At 44.2% G+C, this 25241-nt stretch overlaps 1 protein-coding gene across 2 annotated transcripts in view; it reads left to right on the top strand.

Annotated features, from left to right (window-relative positions):
• The first annotated feature begins 10809 nt into the window (after window positions 1–10809).
• The window catches only part of kcnn3 (potassium intermediate/small conductance calcium-activated channel, subfamily N, member 3), a 47728-nt gene continuing 33296 nt past the window's right edge, over window positions 10810–25241 (top strand). Inside the window, exons 1-3 of one of the 2 annotated variants that reach the window (XM_037074738.1) lie at window positions 10810–11005; window positions 11650–12776; window positions 24008–24103. In XM_037074738.1, the coding sequence (XP_036930633.1) occupies window positions 11676–12776; window positions 24008–24103 (1197 nt within the window). In that variant the 5' untranslated portion in view covers window positions 10810–11005; window positions 11650–11675. The remainder of the gene's footprint in view (window positions 11006–11649; window positions 12777–24007; window positions 24104–25241) is intronic. The other variant, XM_037074740.1, reaches the window with a different exon arrangement.

A 25241-nucleotide genomic window follows, 5' to 3' on the forward strand; every position in this document is an offset into this window, starting at 1 on the left:
GTTCAACAACGGCAACCGAGTAGCATCTAACAATGCGCAAATAGCATCAAAAGTGCAAAGATATATAGACAAGCAATTAAGCAATAAGCCAAAGGTGCAGTGATACTAAGAGACGGGATGTAAAAAGAATACATAAAACGTAAAGAAGCTATGATAAAGACAATGAAAGTTGGTATTATGGAAATAAAAATGTGCCTGTGCCTGGTTTAATCTTGCACAGATGGAGTTATGCATCGTAAAGCCATAATAATGGAAAACACCACAATAATGGATACTCGGCACTGTTTCAGCCTTGTCTTGATGTGAAGCAGTAACACGATGAACATCCGAACTCGTGGTGATGTGTCACTGGGAACAAATAGTGATATTCAGTGTGTACTTCTGAATCAGTTCTGCGCAGCATCAGATCCGGTCTTGTTTCCTGTTCAGCAGCAATTGTTTCTCTCGAGGGACAGGACGACGGCAGCAACATCACCAGCCAATCAGTGTAGTGCCTCATAAATAGTTTTACTGTTAATGCCCCCGAAACAGCCTGTTTCATTAGAGGAGGATGTTTGCAAGTGTGATCCGAGCAACCTCTGTTGCAAGGCATCCTCTGGTTCCGCCAGTTTGTATGATAATTGACCTCCTCTTACAGTCGGAGCTTAAAAATCAATGATGAGGTTCCCTTCAAGTGGGAAATAGTGACTTAAACATGGGTGTTTGTGAAGTCCAAATGGCCGGTTTGCATAATGAGGGCTTGTTTCAGTCGACATCTCCACCCATCCAGTTGGATTCATACTGTCTCTCCTCCTGTCAAGTATTTGGATGATGGGAGGGCAGGACTAATGGTAGAAGGAGAGAAGTAAAGCACAGGAGGGAGGAGGGATGGACAAGTGGATCAGGGCTGCATGGAGTGAAATATTAGTCCAGACCGAAGGGCTTAAACGAGCCAATCGATGCTCTCCAATGGAAATAAACGAGAGAGGGGAAGGAGGGAATACATGAAGGCTGAGTGGGGAGAGAGATGGCTTAGGAGCTCAGCTTAAAAAAAAACACGAGATCATGAGAACCTGTGGAGTCCGGTGCAAATTTATACAGGCCATCGAAGGTGTGACAGGAGGGACGGAACCCCAAGTCCTTGCGGCACCAGAAATGAATAGAGGGGCCTTGGTGCTCCGAGGCTAATGGATGGTACTTTCAGTTTGGTACTAATATTTTATGCAATGGTCCTGGCCACAGAGTAATAATGTCACAGCTGCACTTCCATTTCACTGGGTTTGGTACAAATGAATGTAATATGGTAACAGCACAGACAGAACTAAAACTGACAGTGTTACTGCCATGGTAAGAAATCATGCTGCACTCTCTGTGAAGCCCACATACAGTACGTATAATCCGTTATATCATGGGGCAGTAATTGAGTGTAGGAGTATGTGTCCAAATGGAGTACAATAGTGGGACTGTGTAATGGAGTGTTACCTCCTTACATAGTGTCATTAATCTTTAATCCAAATAGTCTCTTTGCTTTTACTTTCATCTTCTGTGCATATGGATCAGGCCGTCATTGAAGCCTAAAGGTGTCACATTCGAGTAATATCGAGGTTTAATATATCAAACCATAAAATGTCAGTGGGTTGAAAAATGTGAACAACTGCTGATAAATTGCAATCAGATTTTTTTTAAATTCATGATCCTGACAGCATTTTTTTGATAGACTTTGATCCCCTGACTTTAACTGTGGCGCCACCATCAGGTCAAAGTTTTCAGTCATCCTGAGAAAAAGTAATATGATACAGTGATTCCATTACTTTTTGCAGTAAGACGTACTGTAATGTTTTTTATGTTTTGTTTTGTTTTGTTTAATGAAGCTGCAATATGTAAGAATTTGACTTATTATGAACAGAAAGGTGGAGAAATAGGCAACAGTTTTGACCGTATGTCTGTGTTTCGTGTTGCAGATATACCTACTGAATTTAGAATGCTAACCAGCTAGCCCCCTGCCACTTTATACCTTCAGGAGCTGATAGCATGATGGTAAACAACACCAACACTACCCTGAGGCTCTGAGCTCCCAGTCTGGGCAGAGTAAGCAAACACCATGTTAACAAAATGGCTGCTGATAACAGCAACGTTACTTTCCAAAGCAAAAAAAAACCAACCATAAGGATTCCAATTTGACCTAGAAACCCTGATCTCAGTGCCATGAATATATACATTATGTATATGTGTTGACAGAGACAGAGAATCAACAGTTAAATTGCAATTTGGCAAATCGTTGATGAAAACTTTTGATTCATCAGAAAGCTCCAGAGCAAGCAAGCAAGTGGACCTCGAGTCTGGCCTGAAGGAGCGATAACAAGTGGGCAAAATCCGAACCACGGCCTCATTTCATGTGGGAGAAGAGCTGCTGTATTTTGCCAATAAACATGTTTCTTCAACGTCCCCTTATCAGGTTGCACAGCTAAAAAAAAAAAAAGTTGCTCATGTGGAGGCAGAAGTTTGGTAATGAGGGAAAACTTCATTGCTGACAAAGACGTAATGATGCAAGCGCAGAGCAGCTGGTTTGTGTTTGTTTTTGCACTTTTTTCTGCATCGGGGAAAAAATAAATTTCTCCTCTTTTTTATGTTTTTTTTTATGTCATGATGCTTTTTTTCTCTACAAGTGATAATTGGAACGTAAGCTATTTGGATTTTTGCTTGGCATATAGGCAACATTTATGATGCTGGTATTATTTCCCTTTTCACATTCGGTAGCTGAATGTAATGGTGGCCACTCTGTATGTTATAATATACTCACCACTGCTAGTGTCCATTACGACTCCACTGAATGGACATTTGGACCCTGTACAGCACAACAGCACCAGGGAAGAAAAGTGGCAGTATAATTTGGTCACCACTAGGAAGGCACACTACATTAAATCAAAGCAAAACTGGCATTGATCTTCGACCGCACTTTTTTTTCTTTTTTTTTTTGAAGGAATAGAGTGTCACAAAAAGTCTGGCAGGAATCAGGCAGTGTCACTTAGCTGAGAGATAAGAGACAGCTGACTCAGGGAAACTGCAGAATCCCAGACACACACAGACACCAACCCTGCATACACTTTACTATCACGCTGACACTTTGAAACTGTAATTAGCTCCTGAACCCCTTTAACACGTATAAATGTTAGTATCAGGACAGCTGCACAGCTGCATACTTGGCCAATTGCCTCCTCAATCAAGGGTGACACATAGCACACGGTATTACAGTTCCTTTGTCGAAAGGTTCGAGACCTTGACTCCCCGCTGCCTCAGCATTAAACCAGGACTAAATTTGACGCGGCTTCTCAGAACTATCACCGCCGTTTTGATCGGCAGAAAGAAAAGGGTGGTGCTGGCTGACAGGTGGAGCAACCACACCTTTTATGCAGTTGATCAGTGGTCGGGGGGGAGAAGTAGCCTGAATCCACTGAATCACTTCACATGTCTCACATTTGTTGAGGGTTTCAAATGGATCTGGTGTTGTGTTCACTCACTAGATTCATGACAAATAGCAGCAGGGGGAGGCGAAATAAGAGAGAACCGAAGTCTCTGGTGAGTGCTGAGTTGAGCGAGAGTTGACCTGAATTCAGACACACAAACACACACACCTCAATGATCCCATGGTTATGCTTGTTTTGCTAGTGGTAAATACCCAGAAAAACCACAAATGTTCACAGGCGACGTTTTAAAGTTCCATTTACGTTAAGTTTAGTTTTGTTTGCCGACTTTCCTGTCCTGGAAGTAGCAACAGGCGACCAAATGAAACCAAATTTTTCTCTGGGTTTGAACACTGTGGGAAACATTTGGGGTTACATAAGTGCACAACTCTACATTGTTCAATATATAACAAAGGTCTAGTCATTTATAAACATTTAAGTGTGAATTTGTACATAATTTATTCTCAACTAAAACTGAACGTCAAATCTACTAAAAATAACACCAGGAAGACAGATATGTTTCTTTCAGCCGCAAGGGCAAAAAACACCAGGGTTATGATAATTAGGTGAAGCTAGGTGACAATAACTCTGATAATGAGGTAGGTCTCCACAGAATCCCTGAGTTGGGCTGTTTTTGCATCTGAACCTGCGGACACTGCAGGACAGCGTATCAAAACACTCTTGGACACAAAGTCATTCAAGAGGACCAGAAGCTTCCCAAGGAGCAATGTCGAGAGCGAAGCAGCACTGGCCGCAGGCATCACCTGGATCGTGAGTGGCAACTGGGAATACGTTGTTGCCATCGTCCCTGGCCTTGCGATAGCTAGCTTCGTCAAAAGCCAAGATAATCACCTTGCCTGGCTGGAACGGTGACTCGACATCCTTGGGCATGAAGAAAGAGCAGCTGATCAGAGACTCCACGACTACAATTGCTGTCCAGTATCCAACCGGAAAAAAAGAACATTAAAGCCAACCAAAATCAACCCAAACCACAGATGGGGAGGAAAAAAAGGGTCTTGGATGTTAAAGTGACAGGAAAAGTGTGTGTGAGTGGAAATCCGGCAGTGTCTAGTCTGCTGACTGGTGACTTTTAGTCAGGAGACAGCTGACACAAACACACATCCAGTACATCAGCACCACGGCGGCATACACTTTGCTATCATGCTGACAGTGTGAAACTGTAGTTAGCCTCTGAACTCTTCAAACACTTCCAAATATTAGCAGCGTGACAGCAGCACGCACTTGTAGCGGCGCTATTAACCGACTGGCCCCTGCAGTCAGTCGGGGCCGACGATGCTTTACTCCCATGTAATATTTTATATCTCCAAAAACAAGACCTGACATGAAGCAGTAAGCATTTTGTTTGGTGTTTCGCACAATTTCTGGCAGACATTTAATAAAGCTGTGTCAATACGTTTGTGTGTGTGTGTGTGTGTGTGTGTGTGTGTGTGTGTTTGTGTGTGCGCCTGCATGTGTGTCAGTCCTTTCATTAAAAGGGCACAGTTGTTTGGAGGCGAGATGTTCCGCGCTGCTTGCTCGCCACTTTAATGGGAGAGCGGACGCATTACCCACAGCATTCTGCGATCTCCACCGCTCATTCCACCACCTCCACCCCCCCCCCTCCTCTGTATCTTTTACCCCCCCAGTCTCCTGCTCTCTGTATTTGATTAGTCTCTCTCAGGCAGTCAGATCAGAGTGCTGTTTGCTGTGCACAGATCCATCTGCATACAGCTTGGCGGTTTTAGGCTGTGGCTTTAGCCCGCACTGCCTCCAGTCCCCTAATGCAATCTGGGCCATTAAGATCCAGAGGAGCCAGCGTAGGGCAACGATTAGAGCCTGTCTGATACAGTGGGGCCAGCCCAGTGATTTCCTATCTTAAGGAGAGGCATGCAGTAATGCACTTCTCTGACGTTCGTCATAAATCTGTCCAACAACAGGTGTCTGATTGGGAGAAAAATTCCGCTTCTTCATTTCCTTTCTTCTGCATTAGGTGACCTCGTAGTTTCGTCAGTGTGGTTTTGGAAGCCAGCATACATTATTCAATACGTTTTACAAAGAACTTCAGTATAATTACGGTACTCATATAAGTATTTGTTGGAATGTGATCAATTTAAGATGCTTTCTTTTACATTTCACTTACATAAAGTGGCTTGTGCATCTGTAAAACCCTGTAATACAACTGTGTTGTATGTATGTGACAGATTTAATAAATGTCTCTTTGCACATGTATATGGGACCGGGGCCAGGACCAGAGAAGTATGTTACTTCTCACTTCTATTTGTTTTTGGACATGTTAATATTTATGTTAGTGAGAATTTGTTGTACCTTTGGTTGTGTTTACTGTTCATTTATTGCCTGTTTGTTGTCATTTTATACTTCATACTTTCACGTTTATATAAGTAAATCTAAGAATATAAATCTAAAAAAACAATTTTAATCCACTGATTCAATCATAACATGTAATCAAAGGCTATGTAGCCAGGGGGCATTCTCAGATTTACATTTCTACTTTTAAGAGAGTAGAAATTTTGAATGTGGGTGCGGGATAAATACTTACTTCCACACTGGCCTTGAGCAGACTCTGGGTGTCTGAACGTACAGATGAAGATGATCCCTGAGGAGATTCCAGACTCCTCCAGTAATAATGAGCTAATGGATGACATTGACATTGACCAGCACAAATTACACTGATGTTGTCCGGTGCCCTCCTGTCAGACAACACGATGATACAAGAATCTGTGTGAAGTAAGACAACTGTATAAAGCGACAGTTCCCATGTGAACCAAAATCGTCTCTGTTAACAGATTTGTATTTGTATTAAACTTAAATATCTATATTGTATTTTTACTTTTATTATAAAGAGTGGTTTGAGAAATTTGTAGAAAATCCTGTAGATCCCTTTTTGCCTTAAGCCACGAGTTAGATGGGAAGCCACAACCAGCCGACAGCTAGCTTAGCTTAGCACAAAGACTGGAAACAGGAAGAAACACGCTTGCTGGATCCTGTTGATGTAGGACAGGTAGCAAAATCCACCCGCAAGCACCTCTAAATATCGCCAGTTAGTACATTTATGTGTCATATATTTAATATGTACACAAAAAAGAAGCGTAAAAATGACATATTGTTGCTCTACGGAGGGTTGTGTCCCGGACTGTTTCCTGAAACGTGTGGTTGGCAGATCTTGTCGCTAGCTGTTTGCGCTTCTGTTCTTGCGCGGTCTTTGGCTAAGTTAAGCTTACTGGCTGCTGCCCGTCGCTTCATATTCGCTCCAGAGCGATGAGATTGGTGTCGATCTTCTGCAAGGATGTGAATAATCTCCCAATACATCAAATTATGCCTTTTAAGTAAAGGACTTCAGTGCTTTTTCCCGCCCCTTGTGTTTTCGAGGGGGCACTCGACAGCTCAGAGGAGGCGGCGTGAAAAAATAACCTGCGTTTCATTAATCTAATGCGATGTGGTCCTTGCGGGCAGGATCTATTCAATCCCTCTCTCTTTTCGCTCCTCCACCCTCGTTGTCCACGTTCTCACGTTTCCTCTACATGTCCCTTCTCCTCTCTCCGCCCCGACACATTACTCTCTTCCCTCCGTCTCCTCCCTCGCCCACCCATCCGCCCACCTGTTGTGTCACAGGAAGTTTTACGTGATTCATACCGGATCATTTCTCGCAGTCGAGTCTTCTTTTTTTTTTTTTTATGTGGCTTTAAACTCAGAGGGAGATGAGATAGAGAGATGGCTCATGTGGCGCGAGAACGAACTCATCTGTATACTACAGCGTCGGCATAGCAACTGCCATCCCACTTTATTATTCCTCGTTGTGTTCTGTTATTCACTTTCTCGCTCACACATTTCTCGCGCCATGCGTCTGACGTGTGCTGCGGGGCAGGACTGCGGACTAACCTTTTCATTCAGCGGGCCCATCAGTCGTCCCCCCTGTCACTCCCCTCTGCTCTCATTGCTCCGAACTCTCCATCTTACCCTGCTGCCCCCCAACCTCTGTCGACAATATTAAGACTTGTGAAGGATATACAGTGTGGCCTGCCACCATTCCTATTTTCTGTCAGTCCTAATGTCCCCCCTGGCTCTCTGGCAGCTCCCCACACCCCCACACCCCCTTTCTTTTTTCTTTTCCATTTTCTGCGCTTCACTGTATCGTATTGTGTTTGTCAAATCCCCTTTTCTCTCTCGTTCTCTCTCTGCTGTGTTTTATTGGCAGAGCAGCTGTGAAGAAACTGCTGCCAGAACAAGTTCAGCCCAGATGATTATTCTTTTACATAATTTAGATGAGTCTTTTTATTGGAGAGGAAGAGAAGAAGGGGGGAAAAAAGAAGGTGGAGGATTATACCAACTGTGCAGGTGAGATCAAAACCATATCAGGGCGTGTCCAGATTTGTTTTAGGGCGGGGGGCCAAATACACACATTGGAACAGCATTCATTTACTATTTCTTATGTCTATGTTAATGACCAACATTACAGTCGCTTACAGTTTGTTACCGTCCTTTACTTTTATCCAAAGTGACTTACAATCAGGTCTTTTAAGAGCTAAATATTCCCACTAATCACAACAGAGTGGTGTCATACAAATATAATTTATATATCACACATACGAAATGAAACAATGCACATTTGAAAATACCGAACTAAGGTCTGCCTCTCATTGGGCAGATAGCCAATCATTCTTTAGGACAATGGGGTGGCCAATCATAGTTCAAGCCATGAACAAAAAAAAACATGCTGATATCTATTTCACTGGTTCTCAACCTCGGGGTCGGGACCCGCTGACTGGGTCACAAGTTAACTTCCAGGGGTCGCCAGATGGCTGTGGGAAAAAATATATATAGAACATACGACAGACATATTTAGTGAGCTTTTGGTTGGTGAACAGTTTAACATTGCATCAGTGATATCCTTGAAATAGATTTCCCTGGGTCTGTTTGTGAGTCAAAATGTGGATGCACACACACACACAACAAAAACGTATATATTTTTTTCAATATTGGCAACCTGTTTTCAAAAAGGTTGAGAACCACAGATCGTTTTTTGTTTTTTTTTTTTTACAATTATATAAATGTAAAAAAAAACAAAAAACACATTCTGGCAATTTAATCAAGATGGAGCCTGATCAGTTTTTATATTTTTGCTTTAACAATCACATTAATCATTTATATGAACTTGTAATCAAAACTGTCGCAGATTATTATTATCATCATCATTATTGTTCATTATGTATTATTTGTACTATTATTATTATTATTATTAACCTTGTCTTGGACATCTTAGAATTATCCTCACAGCACCAGTCTAAAGCAAAAATCAGAGGTAGGCTACATGATGAGCTCCTAAATATACATATTCGGTCGTCCTTTCTCTCATTGTCTCATTATTTCAGTCCCGTTCTCCACAGTGAATGTCTTTTTATCTGTGCTGCCCTGACCTTTGACCTTTCCCCGGGCCTTTCTGTGAGGAATTTCCCGCTTGTTGAGCCAGTCACCCTCCATCACTGACCCATCTCGACTCAGCCAGGGGGCAGAACAACACATTACTGTGTTTACTTTCCCTCCTCATGGGGAAATAATCCCCTATCACATTCAAAGGGGACACGACAAAATCACACAAATAAACATGACACCGGCAGCACAAACATATGGCTCTCCTCCGTCATTACCGCCCCACGGTCTGTCCTCCTTGCGCATTTACCGTCTGAGTGAGGCGCCAGCATATGGCCGCTGTTTGTACGAATACTAGGAATCATTGAGGACTTTTTGCCTTATTTATGTCTGTCAGGTTGCATAATCACAGAAGCTGACCTGTTATAAGGAAACGGTCTAATCCGCTCCCACATAATTCCGCGTCTGCGCTCATCCGATTAAAGGGCGCACATAACGCACACAGGGAGCCACAATACTAAACCAATTAGGCCAGGTGGAAAAGTCTAATTATGTGGGATTATGCTGTATAGACGCTGTGGAGCTGGAATCATACATTGATTAGTCAGCTGGGGGTAGAATCGGGGGATTCCCTGACGGTAAATGCGCACATCATCCTTTTATTATCCTGTTAATCACCAGCGTCAGACTGGTTTTGGTTAAGTATTGTGCTTCAGGTATTAATTATTCAGATGACGTTCAACTGTGACTTTTTATTTATCCATGTAGTGTGTGCATCAGATCAACACGATAAGGATAAGGAAGAGAGATAAGGAAATAAATAATCATGGTCAGAGGCTGATATACGCCCTATTTTTTTATATTTTTGTTTTTACAGTATACACCATCAATGATCCAGAGGTTTTTTGTTTTTTGTCTGAATTACCCGGTTTAATCAAGAAATGAGATAAGTGCGCACGGAGACGCTCCTGCCTCCACACCCTCCTCCACACCATGTGTTGCTGTTTTGTTTTGTTTTTTTGTTTGTTTGTTTGTTTTTTGTTTTTTCTTAATTTCATTTTAGCGCAGCATAGTTTTGTTCTACACATTATTTTATAAGGGCAACACGTTTTATATACATATACACATATATAATAATCCCCTCAATGCATGTGTGCTTCATTGATTTCCAGCCTCCCTCTGTGGGCGTAACAGGTGCCATACACAAACAGATTGGCCGACTTTGTGATTACAGAGGCAGCAACAACACACGATGTTACCTGAGGCTGCAGTAAAACAAATAATTATAATGCAGATGATGATGATGATGACGACGATAATAATAATAATAATAATAACCTGAGTGCAATTGATTAGACATTTGTGCGGCGGGTACCTCCTTTCAAACCCTGCCACCTGTTTTTCAGCGCGTATTTCGCCTCTCTGACTCCGTCCAATGGGAGCGGACGGGCAGCACTGGAGGCGGAGAAAGAGGGAGAGAAGTTGGAGGAGAGAGTGAGAGACGGATCCGGGGAGACAGTGAGCTAGAGATTGAGTGGAAGTCGGTGGAGTCACATATTAAATCTCAGGCGTCACTGCTCATCTGTGGACTGTTACCTTCACGTCCAGCTTTGCGTGTTTGTTTTTTTTTCCTCCTACATCTTCTTCTTGCGCATCTTCTTTTTTTGACGTGCTGGCAGCCACAGGTTGACCGATTTTTTAAATTATTTTTTTTGTTTTTTGTTTTTTTGTTGTTGTGGTTGTTGTTGTTGTTGTTTAATCCAGTCAGCATGGATTTATTCCTCCTCACCTCCGGTCGATTGTGACTGACTGGGATCGGTGGAATGGGCACCGTCGAGAGAGCGCCGGTGATTGAGGAAGACGCGAAGTGATCGTATCGAGTGTGAGCGCAGACGAAGAGTCGGCGGGGGGGTGGGTGGGGGGGGGGGACATCTGTGTGGAGAGGAGAGAGGGGTGGGGTGGGAGGGGGGGGAGAGACCGGGAAGCGACGCGCAATTTCGTAGAGGCGAAAGCGAGGAGGACCTGTGGAGGGACCTGTATGAGAGGAAGGCGAGCCGGAGAGGATGATGGGATGGCCGTGACAACATGAAAAAGAAAAAGTGCGGTGGTCTATTTTCATCCAGCCAGTGATTCAACCCAACTAACCTGGGGGACAGGCACTGAGAGAGAAGAGGTAGGAGGTAGGTAGAGAAACAGACGGGGAGGAGGGTGGGGGGGCGTGAAGGTGTCTGGTTATGTCATACTGAAAGTAGGTTACTGTTTTGGAATCAATAAAATGCAACCACATGCAGACAACTAGTGTTTGACTGAGGTGCACGCGCAGTCACAGGACTTCTCCTTGCTATCAGCGCTGACTGATGGAGGAGTGATTATCCTCCTCTTAGTCTCTGAGCTCTGATCTCATTTCCATGGAGGATCTGCACCCTCCTCCTGGCTAACGTCAATGTAACACAGATGATGTTTTGTGGCACTGGATGGCTGGAAGCATTGAGGGATGTGAGAGAATGAGAGAGGACAGTGGGAGACGGAGAGAGACCGCTGAGAGGGGCTGACTGGGCAGCTGACTCAAATGCGACTCAAGGAAGAGCATATTCCTCAATTATGGCTACTTTTCTTCACTCTGCTGCCCCTCTTTGTCACACATCTTCAGCTTCTGGAGTTCAGTCTTTCTCCCTTCATATCTTTTAAGTAACCGTTATCCATCACAGAGCTCCTCTCCTCAGCCCCAGTCTCTCTCTTTCTCTCTGTCTGTCCTGTCATGATAAATATTCTCCCCTGCGCTTCTGTCCTGACAGTTCTTCTCTTGTTTTGTGTTTGCCCGTAGACAGGTGCCTGGCCACATCCGTGACCATGGAGCCACCCCCCTCTCTGAGCTTGGCTCTGCTAGGAGGGAGCGAGGATGAGGACCAGCGCTTCCTCCTTCCCCTGGGCAGTATATCCCATCCCTCCGCCGCTGGCAACCAGGCAGGATCGAACCACTCCAACCACATGGGAGGATCAAGCCTCGACCGCCTAAATGGCAGCACCCCGTCCCCGTCACCCGCCACGCCCAACCTGCCTCCAGCATCGCTCCCCAAGTTGCCCCTGTCAACCTCCGGAGCCCAGCCTCTGCCCCCACCCATCCCCAACGCCCTGCACCCCACCAGCACCCCACTATCCTCCTGCCTGGGCTCACAGCACAGCCTGAGTGGGGACAACTCCCCTGTCTACAACGCCCTCTTTTACTCCTCCCACTCGCCCTCCATGGATCGGGAGAGGGACAGAGAGCGCGAGAGGGACAGGGAGAGAGAGAGGGGCTGCAAACACAGACAGGCCAGCCCGCTGGTCCACCGCAGGGACAGTAACCCCTTCACGGAGATCGCCATGAGCTCCTGTAAGTACACAGGCGGGGTCATGAAGCCCCTGAGCCGCCTCAGCGCCTCCCGCAGAAACCTCATTGAATCAGACAGCAGCAGCGAAACCAAAGAGGCCGGTGTTTCAGCTGTTGCCGGGGCGACGACCGCTGGGGGGCATGACCGACAGCGAGAAGCCCCTCCTACCTCCTCGGTGGCCCACTCTTCTACCAATCAACCCCCAATCCAGAGCCCTCCGGAGATTGTGATTTCATCCAAAGAAGACTCGCCATACCCCAGAGCAGGGTATGACATCACCGACTCCACATCCAACCAGATGTCCATCTACCACCAGAACCACGCGTTGGTGGAGAGCAGGCGGGCGCAGCCAGGCACAGGCAGCAGGCAGGGTGGGGTCGGGGCGGTGGGCACCGGGGCCAGGGGCAGCACCTCCAAGGCCTCCAAACGGAAGAACCAAAACATTGGTTACAAACTGGGGCATCGCAGGGCGCTGTTCGAGAAGAGAAAGCGGCTGAGTGACTATGCTCTCATCTTCGGGATGTTTGGCATCGTTGTCATGGTGATTGAGACGGAGCTGTCGTGGGGCGTGTACACCAAGGTGAGGGGAAAGGCTTCACTGGTCTCACACACAGAAGATCAGTTCAGTAGTCGTGGTTAGTGCGACTACAGTTGTGTTTGCCTCATAGAGATGATGTCAGCGTGATGTCATCAGGGTCATCTTTGCTTGGGCTTAGAGACTTTATAGATAAAATCCTGCATCACCAACGGATGACATGGCGTTTGAAAGACATAGTACGAATAACACACTAACACACTTGAGTTGCATTATGGGAAATTTAGGATCCAGTGGATCTCTTACTGAGTTACCTCGGCCTCTGCTGCTACGTTTTAGACCATGATGTTTTTAATCCGTCTCCCATAAGCCCCCCAACTTTATTGAAGTGCAATACTAAATTGGTAGATTGCCCCTTTAATGTCACCTCATTACATTAAAGGTGTGCACAGTGTCAAACAAGGCTGCTATAATGGTTGTTGGTAATTTGCTGGAATCTTCCTTTGGCCCATTTTTGAGCATCTCTTCACTATGTTCGCCTTTATTATTGTTAGAAGGCAGTCAAAGTGAGAGGACAAGTAAAAGACATATCAAAGATATTGGGCCGGAGCGAACCAGGGCCGTTAATTGGTCTCCAGGACGCCCCAGCTTTGGCTGTCTTGGTCGGGCCAGTGGCCAGTAACTAGTCAGCTCCCACTGGTTAATCACCAAATTCGTAATTGGCACAAACCACTCAGTGTGACCAGCACCGTGCTCATGTTGTTGGAGGGTTGTGCACTGTAATGACCACACTTGACAGTTGCTGCTTCTCAGTGATGTAATACAACGATGCAGAGGACATGGGGGGCAGATTATCAGTAGGAGGCCAGGATCTCATTTGTCTGTGTAATGGGGAGTGTAATAAGCTGAATTGGCCCCTGGCTGCTATTGTCTGTTTATTTTGGTTGTGGGGTTTTTTTTGTGTGTGTGTGTGTGTGTGCCTGTGTGTATACACGCACACGCATGCCACAGGGTCCCAGTGAGCCTCTGAGCATGTTGCACTCACCTTCCTGATACTTCTGTCCTTGCAACCATCCCTTCTGTCTCTCCGTCATGTCACACAGTGTTGGCTTTCTTTGGCTAATAAGGTGGAAACATTACTTCCACTCACGCAGCTTGTCATATATGGATCACTGATCGCGTTAAGGAGGATATGGGATCATGTGAGCTCGCAGATTTTCAGGTAGCCTATTAGAATAGGCCAGCTGGGTGTGTCTCCATCTCCCTGCTTCTCTCTGTTTGTGGTCTCCAGTTGATACCTCTCTCTCTCTCTCTCTCTCTCTCTCTCTCTCTCTCTCTCTCTCTCTCTCTCTCTCTCTCTCTCTCTCTCTGTTACTGTCATTGCCAGAGAAATCTGCCTCTTCTGTTTTGCTGGCTGGCACCTTTTTTTCTTTTGCCTCTGTCTCCCACTCATTACTTTATGAAAACCTCAGCTTTAGAGGCCGTGCCTTTTTCTTAATGAAAATTCATGGCTCGAATCTCTCTCTTTCTCAGTCCCTCCTCGTCTCTCCTCTTCCCTTCTGTCGACCTATTCTCCTCCCTGAAGGAGACGGCAGACACTGGTAATGCTCTCTTTCTCTGTCTGATTCAACTCCACGCCTGTGTCTCTTTATCCTGCTTTTCTTTTCCTTTCTTTCTTTCTTTCTTTCTTTCTTTCTTTCTTTCTTTCATTTGTCCCCCTCACTTTCCCTCTCTCTCTCCACTCGTGCCCGTCCAGTGGGCGTCAAACTAGTGATCGGAACAGAGAGAAGCGGCTGGGCGAGAAATGAAAGAGCTTTAGAAGGAGAGAAAAAGGAAAGACGATAATGAAAAGCCTGATTTGGGTTCTTAAGCTACAACCAGTGCTGTCCTCATCGGGATTGGGCCGAATTGCCTATCAATACGGATTGATGGACAGCTGTGAACATGAGCAGGGCAGCCATTGTGCTATCTACTGGCTAATCCATGTTCATTAGGATATCTAGTTAAGAGCAGGAAGTCAAGAGTGTGCAAAACGTCCTTTCAGGTTTTCAGCAAAGCCTGATCAAAATTCACTTTTACATACCGGCTGCCAAGGTCTATTACATTTTTTTTCTTTGCTTTTATGGTTGCAGATTTGGTTTGACTCCAACAGACACTGGAGTTCCATCAGACAGTGGAAGACCTCACTTAGATAATTGAGGTGGAAAGAAGCCACTGGTTGTTGTGAAAAATGGATATAGATCGTGTGGATGAAAGAGAGAAGGACGGTGGAGGGAGAAGTGCAGTGCTTTAAACTAGTCTGGGGGGGAAGCCGTGAATGATTTCCTCTATTGATTATTGATAATCGCTCACCCACACATACATGCACGATCCATCCCCTCACACACGTTTCGTACAAACCCCGCGCGCTGAAAATGGATGCTGCCTTTAACGTGTGGTGTATTGGCAGCCATCCCTGAGAAGTGGTGTGGGGTAATGTGATATGCACGGATCATTTGTCATTATTGAAAATCTACATCAATGGCTGTGTGTTTATACATGTATATATATATATATATGTATATTTATACATGTGTATATATATATATATATATATATATATATATATATATATATATATATATATATATATATATATATATATATATATATATATATATATATATATATATATATATATATATAATGTCCTGTTAATGGCACCGTAAGACTACCGGTATGTCTTTGACAATCGCTTCTCAACCAAACCAGCTGCTCTATGTTGCTCCCAAAATAGAGATGAAGAATAAGAATGGAACTAAACAGGGTGTGTGTGTGTGTGTGTGTGTTCGGAAGGATAAAGGGAGAGAGGTTAACAGAGAAGGACATGGTGTTCGTGACTGTGGGTAAAGTGAGTAAGCGTGTGTGCACAAACAGATTTGTCAGCACAAACTACGGATGAGATTTTCCATTCACTGTATCATTTCATCTGTCATTCGGTGATCAAGCTGTTTATTCAGTCGAGTTCAAGGCAAAGTGCCTGATCAGGGCCACGTTTGAGATCAGTAAGTCCTGATGCAGGAAAGGAACTCTTATGTGGGAAGTAACTAGGCAAGTTTACTTAAGCGCTGCACTTCATGCAGATTCATGCAACTTCAAGCACAGACTTCTGTTTTACTTTGTTCCACGTGTAAATATTCAACTTTTTATAGCTATAGCTACAAGTTACATTTCACATTAAGAGTTGAACAGGCTTTCTGAATTAAACCCCAAACAGTCAACCAATGTTGTTGTTGACTTTTAAAGCTGTTGTTAGTGTTCCTGTCCATTTCACAGTTCTTACGTCACCACATGAACGCGGACAATAATCGGATCCTGCTCTCTGCACATTCACGAGCAGATAGGACCGCCTCTTCATGACGTTCTCCATCCTGATTGGTTAAAGTGGGCAGGGATACCAGAAAGTGTATTTTCTCTTTTGCTGCATGAACAGGAGGGTTCATGGGTTAATGACTAATCAATCTGTAACATTGATTACTGCTAGAATACAGAGCTATGTAACTGTTATTTTTAACAAAGAAAAAGTCACTCACTCTATATTAAGTTGCTAAAATTAATTCCACCTCAAACAGTCACAACAGTTTCTGTTTTCAGTTTAATTTTTTTCTGTGTCATAATGTCTTTCCCATCCCACACAGGATTGTAAGACCCCCCATCACCTCCTATAAACTGCGCCATCTTCTGGTATTATAAATAGGAGCAAAAATAAATAAATAAAATTAATTTCTACAAATTATTACTAAATTGTTGCAGTAAAAAAAAAAAAACTTTATCAGCATCATTGTTAACAATTGGTTAACGTTATATGCAATAATGTATCACTCACAGCACACAGGCACTTTAACTTTGTTAACTAAGTTCATTTTGCTGATAATACGTATGCACATTTACTTAAACTAAGGGTTTAACTTGTAAAAGAGTGTTTTCATATATTTGTGGTGTTGGCCATTTTTCCTTAATTAAAGAATCCAGACACTTCTTCTACTCTCGGTATTCAGTGCTGTAGGCAGTAGCAGTGAATTCCTATACTGTAAATGTGTCCAATCACAGTTGTTGAGCCAAGACGGATTATGCAGAGAGAATATTAGATGATGAAATAATTCATGAATGTGAAATAATTTAATTTGCTCTCAGGCAAGAATTGTGAGCTTTCCCCACAAAAAGCATCCGAGACAAAAGCAATTGCTATCATAACTTCAGACGCTGTCAGAGGGCTCTGTACTGTACCTCTGCATGGTGTCACACTGTATTTTTAACTCTTTTCATGATCGGTGTCACCAGTTTTGCTGCTGACCCAGGAGGACCTTGACACTTAAAATTATACCTGCAGGATGAACGCGATGCCTCTTAAAAACCCTTTCATGAGCTTCTATTATTGATTTTATTAGGAACAGGTTAAAAGGGACGGGGCTCCCTGTCTGACATGTGTCTCTATCTGAGAATAACTGAGGCCCTCGGACACCTGGGACCTCAGCATGTGGCCTGTCACTGTCAGATCAATAGATCATTTCACAAAGGCCCGTGTGGCTCCTCGGGGCCCCGGCTCCATGCCGCGGTTCAGGCCTGCAATGGAACGTGGCTATTCTGAGGGAACGCACAGCTGCTGTCAGCATCACCTGTCACACTGTCAATACACACACATGACACCTCGACATCCAGATGGGTGCTGTGTGTGTGTGTGTGTGCGCGTGTCAGAGGCATGTACCCACTCACTGTCCAATTTTTTCAGCGCATGCACAGATGATTTCGCTGATTAGCAGCAGTGTTTCCAGTCACCCTTTCCTGTCTTCCTTCCTTTTCTTCTTCTCACTGACAGGGAGTGTTTATGATCCTTTCTTAAATACGTCTCCATTTCCCCAAGGGGGTCATTGCCATCTCAGCAGGCTTACAACATCTCCCACATTCCCCCTGCGCTACCTCAGCCTCTTCCTCCGCCCCCTCCCTCGCTCCCTTATCGATGACATTTCTCACAGACATTTACTGGGAGACCTTTACAGACCTTTCTCTGCGAGGCCACTTAACGGCGGCTGTGTGCCGCCTTTCAGACAGTCCGTGCAGCTCATCGGGGGAATTAAACTCACCAACTGCCAGCATATTCTCTAAAAGAGCTATCAGCAATCTCAGCATTTCTGCGCCGCTCTCCCCCCTCCACTTCCTCCTCCTCCTCCTCCTCCTCCTCTTCCTCCTCCTCCTCCTCTCTTTTCCTCCACACTCCCTTCATCTTCTAGATCACAGGCTTCTAAGGGACGCTCGGTCCCACAGGTCTTGCTACTAACAGGTACAAATATGCTCATTTCTTTCAGTGTAACAAGGCTAGGCTACCTCTCTCTGAAGGTGTGAGTGCGTTGGTACACATGGGTGTGTGTGTTAGAACTTGCATCATGGGGGAGCGTCAACATTCACGTCACTGAGTTGTCTCCTCTATGGATACACACCTATGGAGGGTCTTTAGGTCTGTTTATTCAGCTCCTTATGGATGCACCTGCTCATGTGTTTGTGTGTGTGTGTGTGTGTGTGTGTGTGTGTGTGTGTGTGTGTGTGTGTGTGCGTGTGTGCATTCACATCTCCCTTTGTCTGGATTTAATTGAGTGTGTAGGTCCGTAATGGCGTGTGTCTACATGCAGTCGTGTGTGTGTGTGTGTGTGTGTGTGTGTGTGTGTGTGTGTGTGTGTGTGTGTGTGTGTGTGTGTGTGTGTGTTTATCCTGTTAAGGTGACATCGCTCCTCTGTCTACTGCCTGTTTCCCTGGAGACTGATTGCAACGAGGCACCGCTCTGACAGGGAGAGTATACACAGATTCGTATGCATTACCAGCACATGTAGCGAGCGACTTATCACTACGAGAGTAACGTGTCGTCAAGCGACGCATATTTGCGCTCACATCTGTGTAAACAAGGGTGAGGTGGGGACAATTGGGGAAAAAGCCTCATTAAGGTACTACCTTGCTTAGTGTGCATGTGTGTGAGAGAGTGTGTGTGTGTCTGCCAACAGATTGAACTCAAGATGCTCAAAAAGCTCATTATCACTGCATGCCATCCACCAGGCCATTGATCAGTACACACTAATCACTCACTTATGCACAGCTGGACAAAAAGAAACAGGAAAAGAAACACTCACACACACAAGTTACACATTACGCACAGACACGGATTAAAACTTATACCATAGATGTCAATAGTCTGAAATCCGTCAGGTTCTACAAACAACAACCCACTTTTATGGTTGTACACAGGCCTCCGACTTCAAGCGGCCACTGCTTCAAGTCTTGTCTCTTTTTTTTCTGGTTGTGAGCGTGCAGCCTGGTTCTGTCCAAATTGAACAAAAACACCTACGAGCACAGCTAAAGTTCACCAGCTAACACGCTGTACATTGTTTGAGCAATCTGTACACACACAGACATGTAACGGCAACAAATGGAGTTGCATGTTTTTATTCATGTTTCTTGATGAACAACAGTTTGTCATGAAGCCGTTTTCACAGCAGACATTTTGACTCATCACAGTGGGAAGAGCACAGGTGCTGCAGATACCAGTGATGACGGGAGACGTCTTTTTTTTTCTGCCGTATCGAAAAATTGAATATCAATATTTTTCAGTGTAACGTATCGAAGTTAGAAATTCCAGTTATTCATTCTCCACGGTTTGTGGCTAACACAGAATGGATGTGCCTTGAATGTTCCCGTTTACATGCTTCCGTGCATTCTCTGATGAACAAAGAACAGCTTTCCCTCTTTGACTCTTTCGCCGACTTTTTGAAAAGGTGACTGACCAGGTGCGAGGCCTCTTCTTGGGTGCCACATGTCCTGATCAGAAAATGCTTATTTCGGAATATCCAAATGAAATGTGACTGGTATAACTATGTGATATATTGTCATATTCAGAAAAGTAGAGTAATGTTAGTGTGCATGTTGACAGAGCTGCATTGATGAGAAGATTTGAGGGAGGTGCTCTGATCGCCTGTTGTTCTCTTCGGTAAGTGGTTACAACATGTAACGCCCCCAGAAACAGTTTGTTAGTTTTACATAACCCTCTTGTGAACCATAAACTTTAGATTAGTTATTGAGCTTTAGGGGTGTTGGAAAGTTTATTTTTGAACACAGAAGAAGCAGACTAGTTGTTTCCACTTGCTTCCAGTCTTTATGCTGAGCTAAGCTGATTGGCTGCTCGCTCTGCCTCCATACTTAATGGATGAACATGAGAGAGCGTGTTACCGATCCTCTTCTCCTCCTCTTGGAAATAAACTGATTTTAAGCGTGTATTCCAAAATGACAAACTTTATTAAATCTCACAATTTCAAAGGTTTTCATCTTAAACCCACTTGATGTGTGTTACATCCATCTGCCCATGTCCGCAGAAGTCCACATGTAAACACTAGTAACACTCCAACTGTGTACCAGTGTTGCCAGATCTTTCGAGAGAAACAAGCAAGCGGGCCTATGAAAACAATCCCAAAACAAGCGACTTCTCTGGTCATGGTTGAAAAAAAAAAAGAGAAATCATTACACTTCGCACTCACACATGAATATCACCCTAAATCCAGAAATGTATTGCATTATATCATTGCATTTATTATTGTTTACATATGTTATGATCCTTTTTTTTTCAGTTCCAGGACAAACCAATATGACATACAATACAATAGGAAGAGAATCGAGGAAGAACAAGCCCAAAAAACCTGCGACCCGCGACTACCAATATTTATAAGCGACTTTACAGAAAAACAAGCCCAAAGTCACGTATGACGAGCGGACTTGGCACCTATACTGTGTGCGTACTAGAAAACTGAACACTTGCTTATAAGTGAGGCTCTGTGAGGAGATCTGTTACCATCGTGATCTTTCAGAAAGTACAAACTTTTCAGTTGTTGCTGTTCAGTGGAACAAAGGAAGGTCTTCTGCTCGCTGTCATGAGATCACATCCTGTTTTCAAGTGCCACAGATTGAAACATGCATGCATCTGCTATTTGCAGCTGTCCATGTCCCTACTGAAGTATGAACAAGCCTCACTGCCGCTGTCTTTATCTCAAGTTTAATGCAGATCCATTCATTTAGAACGGCAAACAAGTGTCCAGTTACTAGGAATTAAAGCCAGCCAATTAGAATCGAGAATTCTCGGCAGTGGCGGTGTAAAAAAGTGAAAATGAACAGAAGGCAAGCATGTGTTTGCACACGTCTTGTCACAGGCGAGTCATTCACCGTACAGGCAGACTAAGTGAAGCAGAAACAGGCAGAAACAAAATGCTCCTGACAGTGTGACGGGCAGAACTGAAAACAAACCTGAGCGTCCAGCAGACAGGCTGAAGGTAAACACGGTGAGAGAGCAGAGGGAGGTGGTGAACTCCGAGTAAATCACATATAGTAAGCTGCCTGTGTGTCTAAACAGATGCGCTTATGAAATCCATTTCTGCATTTTCCCATTAGCACAACAATGCTGGCTCCCTATGCGCCTTAGTTTGCCTCCGAGTACAAATGAGATGTTTGGCAGCAGAGAGGCAGACGGAGTCAGGAGCAGAGAGTGTGAGCAAATAAAGACCAAAAGACAACTAGAGCTTTGGGCGAACCGATGGAGGAAATCAGCGGAGGGCCGAGGCTAGATGGTGTTTTCCCATTGTTGTGCAGTGGCCCATAACCACACTGATATGAGGAACAAATGAACAACACTCACTTCACGCTCTCCTTCTGAGTGTGTGTGTGTGTGTGTCTGTATGTCTGTGTGAGTTAAATAGCAGGACGGACACCGAATCTCATATTAAATCAATATTCATTTTGATAATTATGTGGAAAAGGAAGACTCAGCATAGGAGGGTGGCAGTGGGGATTAACAAAACAAGATTTTGTGTGTGTGTGTGTGTGTGTGTGTGTGTGTGTGTGTGTGTGTGTGAGAGTGTTTGTGGGACGTCAAATTAATACCATTAAGTCCATGAAGCATCCACAGAGACGCTGAACAGACACAGTAACACACTAACACACACTATTTTCCAGCAGGCTGACTTGCAATATATATTCATGAACCCGAAACACAACATAGATTCTTCCTAATAACGTCTTGGAGGAAAGGCTGAGTAATATGTGTCTAAACTCGGAGCGCGTAGTCAAATTAAGAGAGTGGTTGGCGATGAATGCTCAATGGCGTCCTACTTAACAGCAGAGATATCTGATCCGAGAGGCAGCAGTTGAAGCGCTCCTCTTCACGAGGACAGTGGGCTGCTGTGTTCGTCATGTGACCTTGGAGAATTAATGCACTCTTTTTTTTTTTTTTTTTTTAAGGTTTTGTACTCTGCAATTCAAAACACGGTCCTTGAGCTGATGTAGACAAATGAGTCAATCCAGCGGGCGAGTGCGGCTTTTAAAACCGAAAGCACTAAACGCAGCAGGTTTTGATACCGAAGCCCAGAATCAAGCTAAATGTTTTGTTTGACTGCTGATTCCTGACATTTCGCTGCTGACTGCATAATCTTTTTTTGTGAATATTTCACAAGCTGGATGAGCTTTTCAAACAGAATATTGACGCCAAAATACCTTGAAAACTACACTGACAAAAGCCAATATCAGTTGAGCCCTCAGTCACGCTCACAGATAGGGTAGACAAAGTGAGAGCAACGTAGTTTAATCTAATGGTTGAGCATTTTTTAAAAATGTAAATCAGAATTGAAAGGAAAAGCTTGTGGATATTACATTTTTTTCTTATAGTCAGCAAATCCTGTGAAAAGCCAAAACTGACGATCCTACTAATCATTAAAGCCTGATGTATATTATACATGTTGTGTATTATATTATTAACAACAATCAGCGAGCCGCAGTGTTGCTCTGCGTTCCATCGCGCACCATCCTGCTGGAAATACTCATCACAGCACAAGAGGCGTGTTAATCCACTGCTGAAAATAGTTCCCAACAAATTGTTCTTTGTTCCTGTCTGAGTAATGTTGGCTCAAAACTACGGCGACCTGCCATCTGAGAGATCCCCTAACTATAATGAACTACATATTTGTGAATCAAATAAATGTCATTGGTATTTTCCTCTTCAGTAAACACGTCACAGAAGGAGGAAAATATAACGAGATGTGTTGTTGTTGTTAATTTATTATTAGGTTTATTCAAAAATAAGAATAGCACCAGCCTCATCCTGTATATGCAGGATCTGTTGGTGATTGACACCTGAAATAGTTCCAACTATCGAATACTTCAGTTGATTAGCTACAATTATTTCATGACGATTGATCACAACGCTTGAAGATTTGAACCAAAGTGGGGGACGGACCGACCGCCACCAGCATGGCTAACAAGGTTTCCTGATGCATGACAGTTATGGATGAGGTGAAAGCAAAAAAAAAAAGAAGATGATGATGAAGTGGAGTAACATTTCCTCCACTGGATCTTTTTGTTGTTGTTAGTAGTAAACAAAGTCGTGAAATACGCTGTGTTCTCGCGGACACATCACTCAGTTTTAACATCTATTTTTTTAAGTTGTGATACCTGCTGCTCGGGCTTCTGACACCTGAATTGATTTATTCATCACGACAGCACATTTAGGATCAAACATGCTGTTGTAAAAAAAAAAAAAAAAAAAAATGTAAATATACTCTAATGGGAACACAAAAACTCAACAACAGTCTAATGTGTTTCCTCCTTTTGATCTTCCGTCTGATCTGTTTATCTTAATGTGAACGACGAGTACGCTGCCGTGTGTTCCTTGTGTGGATGAGCCGATTGCACGTATGTCTATACTGTGTGTGCAGGTGCATATCAACCCCAGTAAATGTTGCTGTGCTCTTGAGTGTAGGAGGTGGAGGGGGTTAAAGGAGCCACTGAAGTGCTATGAGTTGTATTGATCGGAAGTTGCCCAGTGCATTGATTATAAGCCCTGTGAAACCAGACAAGCAGAGGATTTAAAGCTCAGCTGCAGAGAGATATTGACGGCTTGAATACTACCGTTCTGCCTCTGCTCGTCGTTTGAGAGTCTGTTTGCTCGTGTTTGTTCTCATTGTCCATGCTGAGGTGGTGCCACTACGGTACACATGCCATTTTTAGCAGAGGAGGAGTGACAGAGGACACAGTGTGACATCTGGGACTCGCTCCGAATTGAGCCGGACCAGATGTGGTTTATTGTCTCAGTTTTAAGAGTTTGTGATCTCTCGAGGATGATTATCAAAACAACCGTTTGTCGCAGAGATGATGCGAAGTGTGTGTCGTGTTTGTGCTGCGTGTTTCTAAGGGCGCGTGTGTCGATTTTGTCTCCACAGAGCTCCATGTACTCTCTGGCCCTGAAGTGTCTGATCAGTCTGTCCACAGTCATCCTGCTGGGCCTCATCATAGCCTACCATGCACGGGAAGTTCAGGTAAGACACACGCACGCACACCCACGGGCAGACATGTCTGTCAACCCACTGACGCAAACTAACTCAAAGGCAGGTGGTCCACATTCTGCATAGCTACTGGTGCCAGGTGTGCACGCCTCTCTTGCGCCACGAGCTCATTTTTTTTAGGCTTTAGAAGTTGAAATATGTTATAACTTTTCGGTGCAAGCATGGAGTGGCACCACTGTTCCCATTAATTAAATCTGAGCTCCTGTTCATACAAGTCTCTAGTGATTACAGCCTTCGAGGTGTTGGTAGATAGATTTTGCTATCCGCACTTGCTGTTTCCCCCTTTTATCCAGTCTTAGTGCCAAACTAAGCTAACCACATGCTGGTTATAGCCTCATATTTAGGAGACAGAAATGAAAATGCTATCAATCGTCTCATCTCACTATTGGCACGAGTTCCCAAAATAGCCACCAGCCATTCCTAGGAGTGGTTCCCTTCGTATATAAACAGAGTCACATCTGAGCCCTATCCATAGTGTACACATTCTGTTGTCGTCCCTCAGGTTCCTGAGATAGACCAGAGGACCCAGGTGTGTGTGTGCTCCAGCAAATTAATGGCATTAATGAGAGTCGTAGTGGGATCGGCCAAACAGTCTGCATGGCTTTGCATCGAGCCGATCCACACTGAATGTTAAATACACACTCGGCCGATAACAATCCTGTCATTCAATAGAGAGAGCGAGAGAGAGAGAGAGAGAGAGAGCACACATTAATATACAAACACACATGCAAGGCACACACAAAGCCTCAACCTCTTGTAGGGCTGAAACAATCAATCAGAAATGCTTTCACGCTTCATGATATCTGTTTTGCTGTTTGTCATTTCACTAATATAATGGTACCACGGCCGTTTAGCCAGGGTTTTCATCCGAAGCCATTTGCAATCGATGCACATTGACTATTTATGGGAGCCTTGCGGGAATCAGACCCAGTGAGTGCCCCCACACCAGCTATTACTCCCACCAGCTAAACCACGGAGCAACAGTCATCCATCTCGCCACATATTAGTTTAATGCGGGGACTTTCCTTTTTTCTTTCATTACATCACGGCTTGGATGTTGCTGAAAATGTCTATTAAGGTTGCAGCGGACGTGTGATGGGGATTCTGATGC

The sequence above is a fragment of the Acanthopagrus latus genome, chromosome 17 (genome assembly GCF_904848185.1).
Source record: "Acanthopagrus latus isolate v.2019 chromosome 17, fAcaLat1.1, whole genome shotgun sequence".
Classification (NCBI taxonomy): domain Eukaryota; kingdom Metazoa; phylum Chordata; class Actinopteri; order Spariformes; family Sparidae; genus Acanthopagrus; species Acanthopagrus latus.